General features: G+C 43.9%; 1 protein-coding gene across 3 annotated transcripts in view; it reads left to right on the forward strand.

The window, feature by feature from the left end:
• Nucleotides 1-23,887, forward strand: part of gas7b (growth arrest-specific 7b) — a 340,981-nt gene that overhangs the window by 250,014 nt on the left and 67,080 nt on the right. For all 3 annotated transcript variants that reach the window (XM_055653722.1, XM_055653719.1, XM_055653720.1), the window contains exons 4-5: nt 1,227-1,312; nt 5,693-5,746. In XM_055653722.1, coding sequence (XP_055509697.1) covers nt 1,227-1,312; nt 5,693-5,746 — 140 coding nt within the window. The remainder of the gene's footprint in view (nt 1-1,226; nt 1,313-5,692; nt 5,747-23,887) is intronic.

Consider the following 23,887-nt stretch of genomic DNA (forward strand, 5'->3'; position numbering starts at 1 on the left):
GAGGTGTGGGGTGGGAGAAGTTGTTTTGTGTGATGGACTGGGTCTCGTTCATGACTCTTGAACCTTACGGTCCTGAGCAGTGCATTTGCCAAGCTGTGATGCATCTGGGTGGTGTAGGAAAGGACTACAGATGCTGGTTCTCACCGAAGATAGACACAAAATACTGGAGTAACTCAACGGGACAGGCAGTACCTCTGGAGAGAAGGAATGGGTGACGTTTCAGGTCGAGACCCTTCTTCAGTTTCAGAGTCGGGGAGAGGGAGCTACCGAACTATGGAAGGGTAAGGTGTGAAAATGCGAAATCAAAAGAGATGTGGATCGAGGAAAATCTTGAAAAGAACATTTTTAGCGAGGGGAAGGTGACAACAAAGCAAACGGAGATAAAACGTAATCGGGGACAGTCAGACTGGTCGGAGAACTGGGAAGGGAGAGGGATGGAGAGAGAGGGAAGACATCCATGTGGGATGTTTTCTATGAGTGTCTGTGAAGGCACAAAACTCATTGTAAGCATTTCTCTAACCTTGGTCTGAGCAGTTTTGGGATTGAGCAGAGAGTGATTATACAGCTTCATTAGACATAATTTTCACTCTTGAAGCGCAACCATCTCCAAACATGATGATTTGAAGATTAGCTGTCTGAGAACATCCAAGCATATGAAAGAACAAAGAAGTCAGTTCAACAAAATATCTCTATTATTTATGACTGACAGGAGATTGAAGTCATGGTGCACCATCAGGGATTCATCTGAATTGTTTAATAGGAATATGATCACTGATGTGAATTTGCATAATGTTATATAATATGCTCTCAGTCAATTTCAAATTCATTTTTATGTGACTAAATGCCTTAAAAGACTGAGAATTATTTGAAGTTGGTTGATTCTACTTCCAGCTTTTAGACTTAATGTAGTGTATAAGACTGCTTGGTTCTTTCCTGGGGAGATTTGTAGCCGGGTTTGAGTGTTTCAGAATGAGCTGATGAAGGTAGCTGATTATTTCTGCTGCGTTTTGCCTTGTGGATCTGTTGTCATTACTTTGGGGTTTATTTGCTCTCTTGCAATAGAAAATCTCAAATGCATTATTCCAAAGAAGTACTCTGTGGAATATCTCAGAGCAAAGGCCAATTGAATGTTTTGAATGTAGTGGATTACGTGCAAGAAACTGCGGAGATTGCTGGCGTGCATTGGAGCATCATTTGTTTAATGTGTATCTGTGTTTGTGTTGCAGTGAATGGCTTTCACTCCTCGGGGAGTCTGTCACACCACTTGGAGCCTTCGCACGTGTCATTGAGGAAGACCAACAGCGATCCACAGGTATCTATCATCTTCACCCTCCACCATAACTTTGGCACTGGGTTTCCATAATCCCATTGAGCCATAAAAAAAAGTTATGACCAAGTTAACTCTCATTTCGCTGAAGAAGTGTCTCGACCCGAAACATCACCCATTCGTTCTCTCCAGAGATGCTTCCTGTTCCGCTGAGTTACTCCAGCATTTTGTGTCTAATTCTGGTTTAAACCAGCATCTGCAGTTCCTTCCTACACAACTCTCATCTCCCACATGTTTGGCCCTTGCAGCTAGGCAGCTGTGTTAAAGGAATGCTTGCATTCTCTTTGTCCAGTTTTTAATCTGTCCAAATTAGATGAACTCTTTTGCTCAGTCCGCCTGGACCTATCTAATCTCCCAGTTGCCAAACACACTGACCTTTCTGATCACTGTCTCCTCCATTGTCAGAGTAAGGGTAAATGCAAATTGGAGGAACAGCATCTCAGAGTTTGCTTGGGCAGCTTACAACCCAGTGGTATGAATATTGATTTCTCTAACTTCCCTCTGTCTGATGCTGTCCAATCTGTTGAGTTACTCTAGCACTTTGTGTCTATCTTCAGTTTAAACCAGCACATGCAGGTCCTCCTTACATAGGCCACTTAACCCTCTTCAATCTGTTCCACCATTTCAGAAAATCATGGTTAATCCACAAATTTCCCCGATCTCCGATTTGCTTTGATATATCCCTCAATGTTTTTTGGTTAACAGAAAGCTAGCAATCTAGGGTTTAAAGCGGTTATTTGAGCCTAGTTAATTAGTGTGGCCCAAGCTATTGGATAAGAGCTGCAGAATTATATGCCACCAAAATAGGCCTGTGGCCTGTGGAGCCCATCAAGCACCCATATATGCCATTCCTACACTGATCTAGTTTAATCCCACTTCTGTTTATTCATCATTTCAATGTTGGCCATGATTTTGCACAGCTCTGTCAAATCTCCTCTTAAGGGCCTGTCACCACATGGTCGCCGGGGTGTCACCTGTATGGTATCAGTCGCCCAAAGATTCGTAGCGTCTTTCTGTTCTCCGCTGGATTTTCAACATGTTCAAAAAGTTTTGGCGACAGTGGGTTGACGCCAATGAGCGTAGCTTGACTTCTCCTGACGTAGGCGCTGTCGTAGGTTGTCGCCGGGTGCTGACGTCAGCAGGACAGGCATCATCTTTGTGGAGAAGGAAATGGGTGATTTTTCGGGTTGAGACTATTTTTCCGAATGAAGTCAGAGGAGAGGGAGATACAAGATACAAGATACAAGATACATTTAATTGTCATTTGGACCCCTTGAGGTCCAAACGAAATGCCGTTTCTGCAGCCATACATTACAGACACATAGACCCAAGACACAACATAATTTACATAAACATCCATCACATTGCTGTGATGGAAGGCTAAATAAACTTATCTCTCCACTGCACTCTCCCCCCCCCCGATGTCAGAGTCAAAGTCAAAGCCCCCGGCTGGCGATGGCGATTGTCCCGCGGCCATTAAAGCCACGCCGGGTGGTGCGAGGTCGCACACCGGGTTCTTGATGTTAGAGCCCCCGGCGTGCGCTCGCAGAGTCCCGCGGCCATTCCAAGCCGCGCGGGGCGGTGATGTAGGCCCCGCTCCAGGAGCTCTTCAACCCCGCAACTCGGGCGGGGGAAGTCGCCGTTGCGAGAGCCCTGAAAAGCGATCTCCCCCCAGGGACCCGCGGGCTCCCGGTGCCGCCATCCACAGACCTGCCGTTGAAGCCTCCGACTCTCCGGTCGGGCCGCAGCAGCAGCAGCAGCAGCAGCAGCGCTCCTCCACCGCTCCACTCGCTCCGGACTCGGCCAGCCCCGCGACGGCAACCGTGAGTCGTCGGCACCAGAGTCCCCGGTCTCTTTTTGGAGGCCGTCCTCGTTGACCCCAATGATAACGGAAGTTTGACTTCGAGAAAAGGTCGGGTCTCCCGTGCAGGGAGAGATTTAAAAAAGTTTTCCGCCCCCCCCCCCCCCCCCCACCCCCCCACCCCCCCCCCACACACACACCTCACACAAAAAAAATAACAAAAACTACATAAAAACATAGACAGAAAATAATAAAACGCGGACAGACTGCAGAGGCCGCTGCTGACCAGCGTCGCGCCGCCCACCGGAACATAGATAAGTAAGTGTAAGTGTAAGCCTGCAGATCAGAAGAAGGGTCTCGACCCAAAACATCACCCATTCCTTCTCAAGTCAAGTCAAGTCAAGTCAAGTTTATTTGTCACATACACATACGAGATGTGCAGTGAAATGAAAGTTGCAATGCTCGCGGACTTTTGTGCAAAAGACAAACAACCAAACAAACTATAAACACAATCATAACACACATATTCTTTTACATAATAAATAATGGAAGGAAAAATGTTCAGTAGAGTTAGTCCCTGGTGAGATAGGCGTTTACAGTCCAAATAGCCTCTGGGAAGAAACTCCTTCTCAACCTCTCCGTTCTCACCGCATGGCAACAGAGGCGTTTGCCTGACCGTAGCAGCTGGAACAGTACATTGCAGGGGTGGAAGGGGTCTCTCATGATGTTGTTGGCTCTGGAGATGCTGCCTGAGTAACTCCAGCTTTTTGTGCCTATCTTCCGTAGATCAGAAGGTTGTCTGAGCTGCTTGAGATATACAATGACAAAGATCTTTCCCTACTTCTCCAAATCCTTTTAGCAAATCCACAGTCTACAGAGACATGGACAACGTTCTCCTCCCCTGTAAATAAGTGACTTCATGCTGTTAAAATCTTTGTTATTGTCATGTAAATGATTACTTGAAGAGTTTGCTACTTATAGTTTCAGGTTTATTGACAAGTATTGATAAATAGTTATGGTTCAACCATAGGCTTTGATGTTAGGATATCTAACAGGCAGCCACACTGCTACCCCCCTTATTGACCGCAGGGGTTTGACTCATTGGTTTCAATGATACTCAATCTCCTTATCTTGGTGAGACCAGATCTTGATAAAATTCTTGCCTAACGTGTCTGTGCAAGAACCTCGTTGAGGTGGAAAAAGTTCAAAGGTTACATGAGCTATACTAATTCAGAATGTTACAATATGAAATTCAGAATAAAAGCATCACATCATACAGTGAGCTGCATTTAAATTTGAATTCTAGGTATGGAAATACTTTTTTCCAATAATTTTTCTATTGTATCTATCCCATGGACAATTGTCACAAGGTATTTCCTTGCTCCTCAAATCTCTCTGTCCATTCCAGATCCCTTTGAACTCTCTTACTAGAGTTGCTAATGTAACAATCGTGTTAGATCGTTTATCTGTAGTGGGTGTCAGTGCCTTGCAGATTTAAAATGCTCTCGCATTCTTTTGACTGTTTCACTGTGTGCACATCATATCGTATCGTATACTTTGAAAGTCACCTTGAAAATGGCGCCTAAACATGTACCTTTTTGCATATACGTTCAGTAGACTATTTCTGTACCCTTAGTTAATTGGGGTTGTGCCTAGGTATGGCAATACCCTGCTGGACTGTTTGTAAGAAAATAATTTTTTGCATTTGCACCGTACATTTGACAATAAAAGCATAATTAACAGAAGATAGCCACAAAAAAGCTGGAGTAACTCAGCGGGTCAGGCAGCATATCTGGAGAGAAGGAATGGGTGACATTTCGGGTCGGGACCCGTCTATAGGCCTGAAACGTCACCGATTCCTTCTCTCCAGAGATGCTGCCTGTCCCGCTGAGTTACTCCAGCTTTTTGTGTCTATAATTATGGCTGATCTCTGCCTCCTAATCCCATTTTCCTGCCTTCTCCCCATAACCCTGGACCCCCTTTCTAATCAAGAATGTTGTGTGCTATCCAGTCCAATCATACAATGCATACAATGACACACGGGTAAAAGAGTGGAAGGGTTATAGTGGATAATGATACATCCTCCTCTGGCACAGTTTGATATAATTTGATAAACCCAGTCGTGAAAAGGGTGGGGGAGAAGGAGGAAGGGATGTGACTCATTAATGATTCATTCTTTATGACCCATACAGCGTTAAGTTGTAAAGTTCTGGCGAGTGTGTGTTTGGTACAGAAGGAGTTAATGGAGTATTGTGGAAGAGATATGGGTTGGGTGAGGTTGGGAGTTTCCGTGAGTTGAGACTCTGGTTAATTCCCCACTTCCCATCGACACATGCACTGATTCGCTGGCCTTCCGATGGGCACCTCGGGGGATCAGTGACAGATCGCACTGTTCTGCTTTGACTCAAAAGCCAGCTCCGAGGAGTTAGTTGTGAGACGGGAGGCAGCGTGGGGGGGTCAGCCGGGGCAGGACTGGCTTGGGGGGAGTGACGGGTGTTGAATCCTGGAGAACCCCCCCCACCTTGAACGGGATGAGTACTGACGGCTCTTCCTTTCCCCCCCAGAGTCCGGGATTGGGGTCTCCAGCGCGAAGACAGAGCAAGGAGAGCCACATGACGGTAAGTTCCGCTCCCACAGCCAGTCCACCCTGGCACAGCGCTCACACACATTGCAAAGGAGCAACCGCACCAGGGCTTGTTAGTGAAATCACCCCCAGCACATTGTTGTTGCTATGACAATAGAGCTGGAACGAGTTTGATGTGCGGAGGCTCAAAATTAATAACAAACGCTGAGAAGAATAGCATTCCCAGTGTTATCTGGAGGCCAATAAATTATGTTGGAACGCGGAGTCTCTAAACAGCCTAATAATTGCAATGTATGTGCTGCGGGAATGTGTAGATCTAAAGAGTAAATGCTTTTAAAAAGACGGTGCTGAGTGGCACACTCGGGCCGCTGTGTTTATTCTATTTCTAGCATGTTAACCATATGTTTTCCAAGCTGTCTTGCAATTTTGTTTCTGCAAGTTCACTGCCAAAGGTTCATTCCCTGCAGCCACCAGGCAAATGAAACGCTACAACCCCCATTAAGCTCTGAACTGCATAGACTATTAATGCACGATTGTTGTTATGTGGTCTGTTTATGCGTATACACACTGAAGTTTTGTTTTTCTCTCGTTTATTACATTGTTTACAGTGTACTATGTTCACATATATTCTGTTGTGCTGCTGCAAGTAAGAATGCCATTGTTCTATCTGGGATACATGACAATCGAACACTGTTTGACTCTTGAGCCTCTGGAAGGGTTCATTCAGCCCGGATGCATGTACGGAGTTATGCAGAGAGTCAGTCGCTTGCAGGGTCATAGATTGTGATAAAAATCGGCAGTCTGCGGTGTTTGTTTTGGAGTTGGGTCTTTTCCAACCCTTGGCCTTTTGTGTAAAGTCCTCATGATATTTGGGCTTTTCTGCACCCACAGTTCAATATAGACACTTGCGTAGACTCCCCAGCGGTAAAAGCTTTTAAATACTGTGCAACACGTTTGCTAAACTAGAGACAACATTTCAAACTTCGAAGCAAAATAATGATTGCAACTTAAGATGTTGATGTGACAGGAAAAAAAGTGAGATTTGCAGTCTGGAGTTTGTGCAAAGCCTTCTACAGATAATAATGAGACTAAAATGTATGCGACATGAATGTGTGCTTGCGTGCCTGCAGACCAGCCCCATGGCATTGCCCTGTCCACACATCCCTCCCAAACACTGGCATATTTTAAATTCTTCACCGGCACTGTTTCTTCATAAGTTCATAAGTTTTCGGAGCAGATTAAGGCCACTCAGCCCATCAAGTCTACTCCGCCATTCAATTATGGCTGATCTACATTTCCCTCTCAACCCCATTCTCCTGCCGGCTCCCCCAAAACCGCTGGCACACGTACTAATCAAAAATCTGTCAATCTACGCCTTAAAAATGTCATTGACTTTGCCTCCACAGCAGTGACAATGAATTCCCCAGATTCACCAACCTCTGAAGAAATAAGCATCTCCTTTCTAGAGGTACATCCTTTTATTCTGAGGTTATAGCCTCCGGTCCTAGACTTTCCCACTAATGGAAACATCCTCTCCACATTCATTTCATCCTGACCTTTTACTATCGGTAAGTTTCAATGAGGAGTCCCCTTATCTTGCTAAATTCTAGAGTGAAGGCCCAGTGCCTGGAAATGCTCATCATGTGTGTTAACCCAGTCATTTGGGTATCATTTTATAGCTGGGATCATTCTCACAAACCTCATCTGAACCATCTCCAATGCCAGCACATCCTTCCTCAGATTTGGATAGTTTCATTTTGCTTGGTCAGCACAATTTTGTGCCAAACACATCAGTGTAGACTAAGTTCTACTTTACAATAAAGTCAATGATGGAAATTAGAGACTATTGTCAGAGGATGGTGAATCTGTGGCAAGTTATGTTCATAAGGATGTTGCATCAAATATACAATAGATCATTTTGTGATCGCCCGCAGGTGCAGGACAGGTAATACCTTGGACCAGCTTCTTTCTGAAATGATGCATTAGAGTATTTGTGCAGTATATTATAATTTCAATTGTCTACCTGGACCTTTGTACATGGACTTTAGCCAAAGAGCGACACAAAAAGCTGGTAGACAAAATTCTGGAAAAACTCAGGGGGTGAGGCAGCATCTGTGGAGCGAAGGAATTGGTGATGTTTCAGGTCGAGACCTTTCTTCAGACTGATGGGGGGGGGGGGGGGAGGGAGGGGGAAGAAGAAAGGAAGAGGCGGAGACAGTGGGCTGAGGGAGAGCTGGGAAGGGTAGGGGAAAGAGGGAGAAAACAAGGACTACCTGAAATTGGAGGTCAATGTTCATACCGCTGGGGTGTAAACCACCCAAGCAAAATATGAGGTGCTGTTCCTCTAATTTGCGGTGGGAGGAGGATTGGACTTGCAAAATCAACATCAACAAGTTAATTGGATTGAAATCGTGAGTTTGATGTGACAAAATTCCAGCTGTTGCCATGAACAGTTGTCAAGCTAATGTTATTTTTGATTGGAGGTCTGTGGTCTGTCGCAGGGATTGGGGCTGGTTTCACTGTTATTTGTTATCTACATTAATGATTTGGGTGACAATGTAGTCAACATTGTTAGAAAATGTACAAACACCAAAATTGGTGGTATAGTGGACAGTGTGGAATGATATCAATAGTGGACAGTGTGGAATGATATCAACGTTTATAACAGGAACTAGATTAATTGGGAAGGTCGACCAAGGAATAGCAAATGGAATTTAACTCTGGCAAGTGTGAGGTGTTGCACTTTGGAATGTCAAACAAGGGTAGGACTCGGGCAGTAAATGGTAGTACTATAGAACAGAGAGCTGGTGAGTCAGGTTATTGAGTACAAAAGCTGCAGCTGTACAAGTCGTTGGTGAGATCATACTTGGAGTACTGTGTGCAGTTCTGTCACCCAACTTTAGGAAGGATGTAACTAAGTTGGAAAGAGTGTAAATGAGATTCGCCAAGCTATCATTTGTGCATGGAGGCTAGAGTTACAGAGAGCAGTTGGATTTGCTGGGACTTTTTTTTCTTTAGAACCTAGGAGGCTGAGGAGTAATTTCATTGAGGAATACGAGGTCACGAGGGGCATGTGTAAAGTGAATACTCAGTATTTTTCCCAGGGTACAGAATTATAAAAAATAAAGGGCATAGACTTAGGATGACTTTTCATAACCAAATGAATAAAGATAAAAAAGTCAATAATGCCTTACTTTTGATGAAATTCAGCGAGCAAACGCGATACTTCCCGTATTTTGGATTAAAATCTCCACGGGTTTGAAGTAAAAGGGACCTTAGGGGCAACTTGTTCACTCGAAGGATAGTCCATATCTAGAATGAGTAAATACTGCTTTTTCCCAGGATAGAGGATTATAAAAAATAAAGGACATAGACTTAGGACAGAGGGTTTTAGAAGCACATACAATTATGACTTTGAAAAGACAATCGGACAGATATCTGGATAGTAAGGATTAGGAGCTCTATGGGCAAAAAGCAGGCAAAAGGGACAATCCCAGAATACCAATGGTTAGCATGGACAAGGTGGGCTGAAGGGCCTGTTTCGTGCTACATAAGTCAATGACTCTATGATTCTATCACAGTCACCTGCACCCACATAACATCTGGGAAATTCCTCCCACCAATTGCTCCCTTGTATGTAAAGGTTGGTTATTGACAAAGTGGGTCTGATTTGTACTGGATGAAAATGTACTTCTTGCCATTCATCAATTGCACAGGACATGCTAACCGCTAAATTGCCGATCAACTGGAGGTTTCTTGTTGATAAAATTATTTCCGTCGATTGATGATTTTATTCGAATCCTCTTCCGAGCTGACTACTAGGAGAATGCTCTCCTGTCCGTGATGATGTTTTCAAATGAGATGTGAAGCACTTGCCAAGCCAATCTCCTCTAGATGGATGCAAGGGATCCCATTTCACTGTTTTAAATAGAGGTACTCTCCAGGGACTTGATTATATCATTGCTATTCAATGGATCCTTTGTATGTAAACTTATATCATAACAGTGACTGCTCTTCAGTAGTATTCCTGCATCATCTCTCACATTCAGAGATGTTGTGATCATTATTGATGCTTTAATACATGCATTGTAATTCCCATAACATGACTTGCCACTGACAGTTTGAATGAAATAGCAGAGATGTGAAAATCTTCCATATTTGAGAATATAAAGGTCTTTGTGTCCAATAATGTAATTGACAATGACACAAGCCCATATTCTGTAGTTTATTTCAGCAGGCAAGACTCCCATCGGGCAAGATGCCAATTGCTTCTAAATGCATCTGAAAGGGCCCAAACATTCATCCATAATATCTGTCATATTTAATGATGGAGCAGTCAATTTTACCACATATCTTATGAATAATATATTACTAGTTGTAAGTTATAATGCGGCCATTCAGTTAAACAGTTATAGCTGCCATTAGCTTCCAAATGTACAGTACTGCTTAAACTGAACTGTGCAGTAGATGTTCCAGTTAGAACTCCACCCCTGCTGCAGACTAAATTGCTCAAGTCACAAGTGCCATCCAAAGTATCGTGACAAAGTAAAGATGGGGGCCTCATTGATACTTACAGAATAGTGTAAGGCCTGGTTGGGGGGAATGTGGAGAGGATGTTTCCACTCGTGGGAGAGTCGAGGACCAGTCTCAGAATACAAGGATGTACCTTTAGAAAGGAGATGAGGAGGAATTTCTTGCTACAGACGGCTGTGAAGGCCAAGTCATAGGGTCTTTTTAAAGAGAAGATAGGCAGATTCTTGATTAATAAGGGTGTCAAAAGTTATGGGGAGAAGGCAGGGGAATGGGTTTGAGAGGAGAAGATATATCAGCCATGATTGAATGGCTGTCAACTCGATGGGCCGAATGGCCAAATTCTGCCCCTATTACTTATGAACTAGGATTTGTCTAGATGAGAGGTTGATGGTCAGCATGGGTTGAATATCCTGTTTCCATGCTGTATTACTTGGGCATCATTCACATAGTGAAAGATGCTCCAAACTGTAGGAAAACATTAATAAACATGGATAATGGGCTAACGATCTTCAATATGGATTAGTGTGCGACATTGCATTTGGTGGGAAGAATACAATCATGTTCTCCTTGGAAATTATTTCCATAGTAAAAAAGATTGAAGGTGGACAAATAGAGCACAAAGTCATGGTGTAGCGTTCACATTCAGAAGGTTGACAAAAGTTCTGGAGAAACTCAGCGCGTGCGGCAGCATCTATGGAGCGAAGGAAATAGGCAACGTTTCGGGCCGAAACCCTTCACATTCAGAATACTGTACATAGTTGTATTCTCCATATTATATCATGATGAGGTTGATGCTGCTGCTGGATATGCTGCAGATCCAAGGTAGAATCTATCATTACTTTTTTACAAAACTGTGTGGTCAGCAGGGTTCCCCTAGATTCGAAGGATATGATGAGATAGACCTGGATGGGATGGATAGATCCTAGAATAGCACAGCACTGGATGAAGCACATCAAATAAATAAATCCTGCCTGTGTACATGTGATTCATATCCCCTCTCCATGCATATTCATGTGCCGATCTAAAATCCCCTACTGCCATCTGCTAAATACTGCTCTCGTGTAAATGTGCCTGATCTAAAATCTATGTCTATATTAAAACAAATCCATCCGACGTCCGCCTGCAGTACGGATCCCTTCCTGCCTTTTGATTCGTTGACGGCTGCTCCTTCCTATCAGCTTCCCACACACTTCGAAACAATGTTGCAAGACAGGAACACTGAACTTTTCACTGCTGCAGCAGGCAGGGGAGGTGCAATTAAATGAACCTGCCCTGCATATCTCTTTCAAATTCCCCCCCTCGCACCTTAAATCTATGCTCTCTCTAGTATATGACATTTTCACCCTGTCTGTGCCTCTGATAATTTTACAACGTTTCATGCAGCAGGCAGGGGTTTCTCCGTACCCTTTCAGTGCTCCAGAGAAAATTGGGTTGGGGGAATCACACATTGGGGGACCAGTCCCATCGGGTCTGCACTTGGTTAGTCTCTTTAAATTTCCCCCTCTCACCTTAAATCTATGCTCTCTAGTATATGACATTTTCACCCTGTCTGTGCCTCTGATAATTTTACAATGTTTCATTAGGTTTCTCCGTACCCTTCAGTGCTCCAGAGAAAATAATTCAAGTTTATCCACCCTCTCCTTTTAGCTAATAACGTCCAATCCAGGAAACTACCTGGTAAATGATAGACACAAAAAGCTGGAGTAACTCAGTGGGTCAGTCAGCATCTCTGGAGAGAAGCAATGGGTAACATTTCAGGTCGAGATCCTTCTTCAGGCCTGGTAAACCTTTGCTGCACCATCTGCAAACCTTTCACATTCCTCCCGTAATGGGGTGACCAGGTGGTTTTACCTGGGCTCATAAATACAAGGTAAGCATTGTGGAGAATTCCATAGTAACGTCACCGTAGAATGATGAGAATGATGTCACTGTAAATTTATTTAAGGGCAAGCGAGATTCAAAAAGTGAGAAAAGAGAAAAAGGAACGTTGAGCAGTAATGTCGCGAATAATGTAGGGTATAAATTGTAAGGACAGATTACTTCAATGCTTAAAAACTAAACTGGCAACATTTAGTGGGGTGTAAATCCGAATCATACCAGTTTGTATTGTTTAAGCTATACCATGAGGAGTGGATGCACTTTCAGAGTTCTCAAAGGCAGTGCTTTTATTGTATGTAATAATTATTTGTGTTAGAGCTGCCATAAATCATAGGACAAAGCTCAAGTTGTCTGTCAGCGGTTTCTGAATGTTGAGGTATTGGCTGTGGTGTGATTTATTCCTACCTTATTTTCTGTAGTGCAAACAGGAAAATTATTTTCCCACAATCTTAATGAAAAGTGACATTCAGTGGAGTGAAGGATTTTGAAAGGATTTTTCTCAGAGGGGCAGACTCCTGTGGTTAGACAAATTATATGACGGCAGTGATATAGATTTTTTTTTTGTTTTATAAAATTCCCTGTTCCATCGCACACACAGGCCTCACACAAGTGTGATTTGTATTTAGTGCTTCTACAGTAGTGGCTCCGTTCCCATTGCTGTGGAACATGTGGGTGGCACAGTGGCGCAGCGGTAGAGTTGCTGCCTTGCAGTGCTTGCAGCGCCGGAGACCCAGGTTCGATCCTGACGACGGGTGCTGTCTGTATGGAGTTTGTACGTTTTCCCTGTGACTGAGTGGGTTTTCTCCAAGATCTTCAGTTTCCTTCCACAATCCAACGACGTACAGGCATGTCGGTTAATTGGCTTGGTGTATGTGTAAATTCTCCTTAGTGTGTGTAGGATAGTGTTAATGTGCAGGGGTTGGTGCGGACTCGGTAGGCCAATGGGCCTGTTTCTGCACTGTATCTCTAAACTAATCTAAGCCGGCCACATTATAACACTGGAAATTGGAGGAACAGCACCTCATATTCCGCTTGGGGAGTCTGCATCCTGGGGGCATGAACATTGAATTCTTCCAATTTTGTTAGCCCTTGCTGTCTACTCCCCTACCTGAGCCCTCGGGCTCCTCCTCCTCCTTTTTCCTTTCTTCTCCCCGCCCCCCCACCCCCCATCAGTCTGAAGAAGGGTTTCGGCCCGAAACCTTGCCTATTTCCTTTGCTCCATAGATGCTGCTGCACCCGCTGAGTTTCTCCAGCTTTTTTGTGTACCTTCGATTTTCCAGCATCTGCAGTTCCTTCTTAAACATATTATAAAGTTGATTGGTTTTGGCAGAAGCAGTTTCACATTAAAGGCATGAGGAGGCTTTTGCTCACCTTAGCACTTTTGGGGGGAAAAACAATGAAAGGATATCCAACCAAATTGTAAGTGAAATTGTACAGGTCTGCATGGCTCTACCCACTAATGCACGTTATCCCACTGCGATGGGAAGATACGCAGGATTTCTGTTGCATTGGTGCCAAGGGATAAACCTCCAGCTGTGCGGTGCTTCTAGCAGCGTGTGAGCTCCCATGCCTCGTTGCTATTGATTTCAGCTGTAATGTCAACTGTTACCTGGCAGTGTTTCTGTAGCATCAGAGGAGCTTGCTGCAAATGGGGATTGTCAAAGTGGAGGACCACTGTGTGATGACAGGACACATGGAGCTTAATACGGTAATGGTAACATTTGTCATTTGTGTTTCCGATGTCACGCTCCATTTCAGTGGAGGCAAACTATAGGTTGCCATGGCAACCGCTGCTCCAGGTGGCACAGTCGGAGCTGTGAGTTGCTGATAACCTCGGAATTCACACTTGACACTGACTGAGCGCCGCGGTTTTGTCGGCTAACACAGGCAGCAGCATCCAGTGGATGTTCAGCATCATTATTCTTTGTTCTTGACTCTCACAGGCATCAGTATCCGGTGGTGCTGATATCATTTTTGTGGCACAAGTGCTGAAAGCCATTTATCATTGTGCCGTTTCTATTTGACAGGACCAGCAATCACTCCATCCTGGGATCCTGGTGGGCCCTGTGTTCTTGCCCACTTGCCAGTGTCTTCTCTCAGAGGCTTTCTCTGCATCACATGTTTGTGCTGCCCCTGCCTCTACGTGTAAATTAAAAGACAGAAATGTTGGAAGATCTCAGCATCGCGCTCCAGACGGCTGTGCGGCCTGTCGTGTAAGTGACGGCCCAAGTGCGACAGGCCCTTTAGAGTGTGGGAGGAAACCAAAGATCTCGGAGAAAACCCATGCCACGGGGAGAACGTTAGAACTCCGGTAGAGTTGCTGTAAAGGGCCTGTCCCATGAGCGTGCGACTCCATGCGTCAAGCACGACCTAACGTGGTCGCTTGAGCCATACGGCCTCGCGGGGCCGGTCCCACTTTGATCGCCGGAGCCGTATGGAGTTGTGCGTAGCTGGTCCCAACATCGCGTGGAGCTCTGAAAAACTGACCGTGTTCAAAAATTACGCGCGCAACGGCCTGCCGGCCCGCAGCCGCCTCGACGGGCGTGCGCAGCGTCTTGACGCCGTACGTCACGCGCGAACTTCCCGCGGACGTCACTCGAACTTCACGTCACTCACTCCACCTCCACGCAGCCCCCGCTTCCAGTTTGGTCGCGCTTGTCGCATGCTGGTGGGACAGGCCCTCAAGGCAGCTGTAAACCGTGTACTGCCTTGTACTGATGCGTCCCTATGTTGTGTCTGAAAGGTAAAAAAAGTTCTGATCTAATTTTCGCAGCTGTAAACCGTGACTTGCTTCATGCAAGTTTCTCCACAGATTCAGTTGTTGATTTCACGGTAGAAAGATCATGTTGCCATTTTGCTACTGTGCCAATGAATGACTGTGTCTCCTAAATATTAAGGTGAGGATCTTTTGGAACGAGCTGCCAGCGGAGGCATGTACTATAATAACATTTAAAATATAATTGGAGAGGTACATGGACAGGAAAGGTTTAGAGGTATATGGGCCAAATGCAGGCAGGTAGCCTAGATGGAGCAACTTGGTCCGTAAGGGCAAGTTGGGCCGCAGGGCCTGTTTCCCATCTGCTTGGCTCAATAACTACATTATCAACTGGACCATTCCAAGTGTTTCCAGGATCGAGTGTGTAGGAACTAACTGCAGATGCTGGTTTATACCGAATATAGACACGAAATGCTGGAGTAACTCATCGAGACAGGCAGCATCTCTGGAGAGAAGGAAGGGTGACAAGGGTCAAGGGAGAAGGGAGAGAAGGGTCGGGTTGTTCTAATAATTGATTAATAAAAGTATAGACTGGAAGATGCCGATTTTAACCCTTCATTTATGTGGATTTAAATGCATTTCTCATCCACTGTGCATACGATACGATCCGATAAAACGTTATTTATCCCAGGAGGGAAATTAATCCAATAGCAGTCAAAAACCACAAAATCCATGAAAGATGAAATCACATAAACATCACTGCTCTCTCACAATCAACCCCCAGGCCCCCAACCACTCACACAGTAATCGTCTGAAATCAATTTGATGTCCAAACAAGTCATGTTTTGCCAAGACCTGGGTGCTGCTACAGCCACTGACTTTATGTAGGTGAGGGCTGAGTTTGCAGTGTTTAGAGGCCAATATCTTTGATGGTGTTTTACATCTTCTGCCACCAGGCGATTTCTTCTTCCCAATTTCAAAACTGCATTCCAAGTATTTAATTAACAGTTAATGTCAGGAATCGTCTTGATTCTTCTTTGTAAATAATTCCACTTCTTCCCACCCCTGGTGTGAGGTCTCCATTAATTATATTTTGCCATCTTGAGAATGATCTACTTATTCCAATCTTTGCTTTCAGTCCAGTTTCTTCCTACACATTTGTCCCAATCCATTGCAGAATCTCCTCAAGGTATGCCAACTTTGAAGAAGTTCCCCTTCCTCTCTCCGATGAGAGTTCTGCAACACCCTCTCTCGCTACACTTTGTACCTTTTCATATCTCTAGTTTCCCTCTCCCCTGACTCTTGGCCTGAAGAAGGGTCTCGACGCGAGAGGTCATCTATTTGTTTTCTCCAGAGACGCTGCCTGACCCGCTGAGTTACTCCAGCTTCTTGTGTTTATCTTCGGTGTAAACCAGCATCTGCAGTTCTTTCCTAAACTAATTGCCAATGCATGTTGGTGCATTACTAGGAATTGTGGACCTTCTAACCTTGTGCACCAACCTTTTGAATAGAACTTTATTTGAAAACCTACTGGAAATTCAAGTGCTCCAGATCTACTGGTTTCTCCTTACCTATTCTATTAGGCACATTCACAAAGAATTCTCATTGTCATGTGTCACCTGTGAGACTGACTTGATGTTGGATGTTTTGGTTCTCAGAGGGCTGATGGAACCAAAGGATTAAAGGATTGTTGCTGCAGAGCATGAGTGGAAGGACTAATGATGTTGGCCTGATGTAATCTCTTGGACCTCCTTACAGTGAGGTCATTAAGGCCCTGAGTAGAGGTGCTCCCATGGTGCAGTAAACGCAGCAATTTATTCATTTTGACCACCCAGTAAATTAATAAGCGCTCTGGAACTCAGCTCAGAAACAACCAGCCTGCAGATTTTCTTGGCATGGTTAACAGAATATTTTCAACATACAATTAAAGTGATTTTCCAAACTGGCAGAGGCTGGAATAAACAAAGGAAATGACAAACATCAGTTAAGGTTTCACAAAAAAGCTGGAGAAACTCAGCGGGTGCAGCAGCATCTATGGAGCGAAGGAAATAGGCAACGTTTCGGGCCGAAACCCTTCTCCAGCATCTGCAGTTCCTTCTTAAACATCAGTTAAGGTTTGACGTGGAGCAAAGTATGCCGAGAGTTGGAGGTCATTTTTTGGTTGCTGCTGCTACGAAAAAGTGTTTAGGTGCCTTTGCAGTCTCAATAACTCTGATACAGGCCCAGATACAGACCCATCGTACATCTTCATTTTAGCTTTGGGTTACACCCTTTGCAAAACAGATATTCTCCAGTAAACAAATGTGGCTGACATAACATATCCTGCACACTATTGAAATGCTCCTTCATACATATAGTCATTGTTTTAATGTGCTCTCAATGTCCTTAATTACCAGTAGTCAAAGATTTTGCAAAGTAGATGTTAAGAGCAGCAGTGATTAGATTCTAGTCGTACTAACTTGAGAGCATGATGTAAAGAGGGTAACATTAGTCAGTCAATAGCTTGTGTGTGTGTGTGTGTGTGTGTGTGTGTGTGTGTGTGTGTGTGTGTGTGTGTGTGTGTGTGTGTGTGTGTGTTTTCTTGGCTGTTGGGTCAACATGATCTTAGAGACACAGGATGAAAACACGGGCCTTCAGCCCACTGGGTCCATGCTGGCCACTGATCACCCATTCACGATAGTTCTATATTATACAACTTTCTCACCGACTCCTTAAACACTGGGGCAATTTTAGAAAGACCACTCTTTGGGATATGGGAAAAACCCGAAGCAGCTGGAGGAAACCCCTATAGTCACAGGGAGAACGTGCAAACTGCTGCACAGACAATGCCCAAGGTCAGTCTCTGGCGCGGTGAGGATGTAATTCTACCAGCTGCTTCATGGTGTTGCCCTGTACTTTTCCATTGCATAACTCGAGTTAACATTCTCAATTACATTGAGGATTTGTGCAAACAAGGATTATATTTGGTTTGACCCGTGTTGTCATCAGCATAGTTTTCATTTATAGTGTCCCTTAAATGTGGAAAAGTGATGGTAAGCATTTACTGAGAGGGAAGGAGAAACAGATGTCAAATGAAAGAGCAAAGATCATAAAAGATAAAACAGCATCAGAAGAGTGCACAGTAGGGAACAGTGATTTGGACATAGCGCTGATTCAAAACATTTAAACAAGGTGGCCAGAAAAAGATATTGTTCCTGGAATATATAATTGTTATAAACATTACATATGGGAGTATTATTAATAGGATTGCTCTTTTAAAGAGTCGGCATAGACACAATGCACATCAAAGCTCCCCCTGTGCCGTTCCTAATGTCAGTGCCATGTATTTGAAAAAAAACACAGCACAGATTTTACTAGGAGTTAATTAACTTTTGTATCCATTTTAAATATCTTGATATTCAAGTGTTCAATTGGTATTTACTGGTCTTGGTCCATTGCAATGAGACAACCTTGATTGGTTCTCTCTGATTCTGGCTCTTTTTTCTACTCTTTTTCCACCATTACTCTTTTGCCAGTGTTTCTCTGTTTTCTTTCTGAGTTTAGTTTCAAGATGCAGCGCAGAAACAGGCCCTTCAGCCCACTGAGTCTGTGCCGACCAGTGATCCCGGCATGTTAACACTAGCCGCCACACACTGGTACATTGATACCAAGCCAATTAACCTACAAACCTGGACGTCTTTGGAGTGTGGGAGGAAACCGAAAAACTCGTTGAAAACCCACGCAGTTCACAGGGAGAACGTACTAACTCCGCATAGACAGCATCCGTAGTCAGGATTGAACCCGGGTCTCTGCCGCTATAAGGCAATAGCTCTACCGCTGCACCACTGTGTTGCCCAACTTAGATGATGAATTTTCAGCATTAAGAAGCTGCTGTGAGAAAGAGACTGATAATAAACTTGTCTGTGCAAAAGTTAGTGACTTGCGCAAGGAACCTCCAGCTTGATCTGCCATTTCAATATGGTCATGGGTGCTTTGAGAGATAAATTTACATGTCAGATTCTTTCCGATTTTTAAGGTTTAAGGTTTAAAGTACATCATCCACAGATTTAAAAAATGACCAATTCATTTAGTGTAGGTGCAATTTGAAAATTACAATTTAAAGCTAGTGCTAGTTAAATTTAGAAAACTAAATCTGTTACTTACTTCTGAAAGGACAATTCAAAGCTTTAAACCATATCTCCGGGACTTAAGTTGCACAATAAATTGCAGATGCTTTTTGAGCTATGTTCTCCACCCGACAGGAATTGTCTCTTTCAATGTACCCTGGTAATGACCCTTGGCCTCATACAATCTTTGATCAAATCATGCTCGAACTATTCAAAAATCTAGGGATTGTGTCATCTCTCTTCATAATTTAGCCCCTACAGTGGAAGTGATGTGCGTGAGAACCCATGTTGTACACATCCCATACCTCCTCAGGTTCACGGCTGAAAACCCAATACTCCAGCCCTAGTCTCAACAGGGTTTGTTGCAGCATTGATATGGCGTATTAACCTTTCTTGATTAATTTCTTTATTTACCTAAGACCAAAATGGTTTCTAGGACAGACACAAAAAGCTGGAGTAACTCAGAGGGTTAGACAGCATCTCTGGAGAAAAGGAATAGGTGACGTTTCGGGTCTTCAGACTGATTCAAATTCAAATGCAAATGATTCCTTATATCTGTGAACCTCCTTTTCAATATTTGCAAATTAATTTGCATGTTTGATTTTTCTGCCCAAAGATGGTCACTTTTTCATTAAAATCAGATTTGTCACATTTCTTACCATTCACTTAATCAATCTCAAACAATTAATATCATCGTAAATGCCACCTATGTTTGCATCATCAATAAACTTGGCTAGACGTGTTTCTAATTGAACTGACCACCGGTTGTGGCTACCCACCCACAGTAAACTATTCCAATGAGGATATTTGGACCCAACAACTCAACACAGATGGGTTGAGAGGATGGGTGAAAACTTGGTACAATAGAAGTTTAACATGGGGAAGTGCGATGACATTCACTTCAGTAGGAGGATTCTAACGGCTGCTTATTGTGTAAATGGAGAAAAATTGCAGTCGAGTGAAGTACAGAGGGATGGATCCAAGTGATCTTGTGCATGAACCACAAAGAGTTAGTAGGCTGATGCAGCAGCTAGTGCAGAATGTAAATGGCATGTTGGCTTGCATTGCAAGACGTTGGAGTTTAAAGGTGAGGAAGTGTAGTTACAATTGTACAGGGTACTGGTGAGACCACATTCGGAGGACTGAGCGCTGTTTTGATCGCCTTGTTTTAAGAATATATATACTGTCACTAGAGGCAGTGCAAAAGATTTTCACCAGGCCAATTTGTGGAATGAGAGGGTTGTCCTATCATGAAATTACAGGTAGATGTACATTACATCAATGCAAGATTTGCGATGATCGTTTTAAAACTGACGTTTGTAAGAGGGACGTGTTGTGGTAAATCTTGGGATAACCAGCAGGAAAGGGTTTGGAGACTCAACCATTGTAGGGATTTTAAAGGAGAAGCAATGGGAATTGGATGCAATGGGAAAAGCATGGAGGAGGAGATGAGGCTGTTGTTGGGTCCATCATGATCCTATGGGATGCTGTGGCATGCTTGAGGGGAAAGTGGTCTATTGCTGTTTCCAGGTTCTTCTGTTCATGACACAGAGGGTTGGCTGACCCCAGCCTCCATATTGTATCGTGTAGGTTGGGCCATGAGTGCTGATTTGGTTTCAGGAAGAGACCCTGTGGTTTTGGCCTCCGAATATTCTAATGGCCCTGTGGCAACTCATCATTGTCAAACGCCTTAGAGCCTCCCTCCATTTTGTTCAGGCGCTGGATTGTGGCTGGTGAGTTAGGAGATCGACTGAGAGGTTAGTCGTGCCAGCAAAATGTAGGGAGGTAGATTAGTGACAAACTGAAGTGAGGGTAAAATAGTGGCTGGTTCTCCATGGAGATGCCAGCAGTTGGGCCAATTGCAATGTGGCCCAGTTCTCCGCATGCAGTTTTAGTTCTCATGATGGGCAATAATTGTGAATACTTTAACGTAACAAGTCGAGGGCAATTGAGACTCTCCGGTTGAATTACCGCATTGGTACTTAAGGTACGGGTGATTGAAGGCTACATTTTCTCATGGAGTTTAAGGGGGCTCTGCACAACATCCCGGCCTTTGGAGGGTGTGATAATTATGCAGAACAGTTAATAGTCGGCCCCTGTGCAGCACAGCTGCTAATTGAGCCAGGGACCCCACTGGTTGTCCCAGCTGTGAGGAAGCATTGCTTCAATGCTCATTGTGAGGATGATGGGAGAGAGAGAAATGAACTGGAAAGTGGCAGAGTTCGTGGCAGTCTGCGATGTGACAGTTTCTAGTGTGTTATTTCAGGAGTTGTACAACTTTTGACCCAAGGCTGTGTTTTATTGATGTGGCATTACATTCAGTGCAGTAGCTTTGGTTCGGAATTTCCATGACTATCAGACTGAACAAGGGCCCCGACTCGAAACGTCACCTCTCCTTTCTCCAGAGATGCTGCCTGACCTGCTGAATTACTCCAGATATTTTGCGTTGGTATAAAGCAGCATCTGCACTTCCTTGTTAGTAAAGAAGTTGGAAAGATTTTCTGGGAAGGCTTGGGGTGGGGTGCAGGGGACCAGACCTGGGATAGGGGAATGATGCCACCCATGCCAGGGTCTTTGTGAAGCTAGTTTAAGTTTGAATAATTTCACGCTGTAAAGAGCCTTGCATAGATTTTGTGTGTCATTTTCCAATCCCCTTAATAGACGTAACAACGGTGAAAGCACTGAGCTGACCAAGGGCTTTGAAAGTTTCAGTCCTGAAGCATGATCAGTCACGTTATGAAATTATGAATAATACTTTAACGATATTGGAGATGAATGTGCATAAAATCATGAGAGGAATAGATCGGGTGGATGCACAGAATCACTTGGGAATCAAGGACCAGAGGACATAGGTTCAAGGTGAAGGGGAAAAGATTTAATAGAAATCTGAGGGGTAACTTTTTTCACACAAAGAGTGGTGGGTGTGTGGAACGAGCTGCCAGAGGAGGTAGTTGAGGCTGGGACTACCCAACGTTTGAGATAGTTAGACAGGCACATGGATAGGATATGTTTGGAGGGATGCGGACCAAACGCAGGCAGGTGGGACTAGTGTAGCTGGGACATGTTGGCCGGTGTGGGCAAGTTGGGCCAAAGGGCCTGGTTCCAAACCATATCACTCTAAGACTCCTTTAAAATTGTGTGCTGGTGAGGGAGTTACTTAACAATTAGTAATATTGGAAAGCGATGGGCAATAATTTGTAGCTTTGAATTACTAATTCATACCCCCCTCCTTTGTTGGATTTTCAAATGTTATTTATGTTGTGATGGCTTTGCATTTGAAGAAACATTTATTTGCGGACGGAGAAGGAGAAACAGACTTCAAGTATGTGGGCTCTGTGACAACCACACCTGTCTGACCACGGTTACGTACAACTAAATAGACAATCTTGTCTTAAAACAAAATGGTTTACCTCTGATGCTTTGGACAAACCATGCCATGGGATGGTCAAGTATGAGAAGGTTGTGAGAGGTAATCACGTTGGCCAGGCTGGGCAGCAATGGTCCCCTTTGTAAAAAATACTATTTTCTTGTCAGCTGTCACAAAACACCTACTGATGCATGAGGACTGAGATAGGTCTGAGGGGAACATTGGACTGAACAAGGATCCCGATTCAAACTGTTGTCTGTCCATTTTCCTCTACAAATGCTGCCTGACCCACTGAATTCCCGCAGCAGTTTATTTTTTCGCACACGAGCCAGCTGTGGCCAGATGTTGTTGCGCTCCATAGAGCAGTGTGATGGTGGCTGTATGTTGCTTGATTTTCACTTTCTGAACCAAATTTCAGACGTGGAATTCGCAGAGCAAGTGCCATCCGTCACTGGGGATGATGTTCAGTTCAGTTCAGAACATTCTGCCCATCCCCTCCGGCAATGCTGATGGAGGAAACCTGCTTCAACCTCCTTCCTCGCAGGGTTAGATACAGTCCTCCTTTATAGTCAGAGTTGGATCTTGGGGAGTTTCACTGTCCTCTGTATAATAATCTTAAAATATTACAAAATACTGGAGTAACTCAGCGAGAAAGGCTTCACTCCAGAGATGCTGCCTGTCCCGCTAAGTTACTCCAGCATTTTGTGTCTTTCTCTGGTTTAAACCAGCATCTGCAGTTCCTTCCTACACATAAAATATTACAACACTGAAAGTTCCAAGCTAGTCCACCTCTACTAGTCTTTCCCCATCAACATAATTCTGCATCAACACAATTTCTGAATATTCTGAAGAAGGGTCTCGACCCGAAACATCACCTACTCCTTTTCCCCAGAGATGCTGTCTGACTCACTGAGTTACTCCAGCTTTTTCAGTCTATCTTCCTATACATAACGTCATAGATTTACTTCACGGTTAGACATCAAATTTATAATTATTTATCTAATTCACTGAATCGATGTTGTCATCATGATGTGATCGACTGTTTCCTTGTGTTACCTCTGATTCCTTTGCCTTCCATTTGTTTACAATGGATTGGTGCATTTTTGTTACAAAACCTCCTCCAAGTGGAAACAAATTTTCCTTATTCATGCTGTCAGTCTTTTCATCTCAAACCCCTATCATTTTCTCCTCGAGATTCATATGTCAAAAGCAACAGTTCCAATTGTTTTCCTTAATATGTAATCTCCAACCTTGCCTGAGGGTTCAGTATTTTGTACATTTATACTTCGGAATTAAAGAAACCAGTGTTATTGAACTGAAGTGAACAAGTGGCATTCTTAATGGCTGTGGCCTGATAAATCTATAATAGTTCACACAATAATTAGATAGTGCAAGCAAAGGATTAGTAAATGGACCCCGGAGAGACAGAATTAAGGCTCTTTGGGAACACGTAATGACAACTGGAAATGGTTATCCACAAGGGCAACAGTTAAATGCCCATCCATCCTTAATATGACTATTTATCTGCTTTTATAGGTTATGCATTGACTTGTTTACAGATGTAGTTAAAATTTA

Source organism: Leucoraja erinacea, chromosome 23, assembly GCF_028641065.1.
Source record: "Leucoraja erinacea ecotype New England chromosome 23, Leri_hhj_1, whole genome shotgun sequence".
Lineage (NCBI taxonomy): Eukaryota > Metazoa > Chordata > Chondrichthyes > Rajiformes > Rajidae > Leucoraja > Leucoraja erinaceus.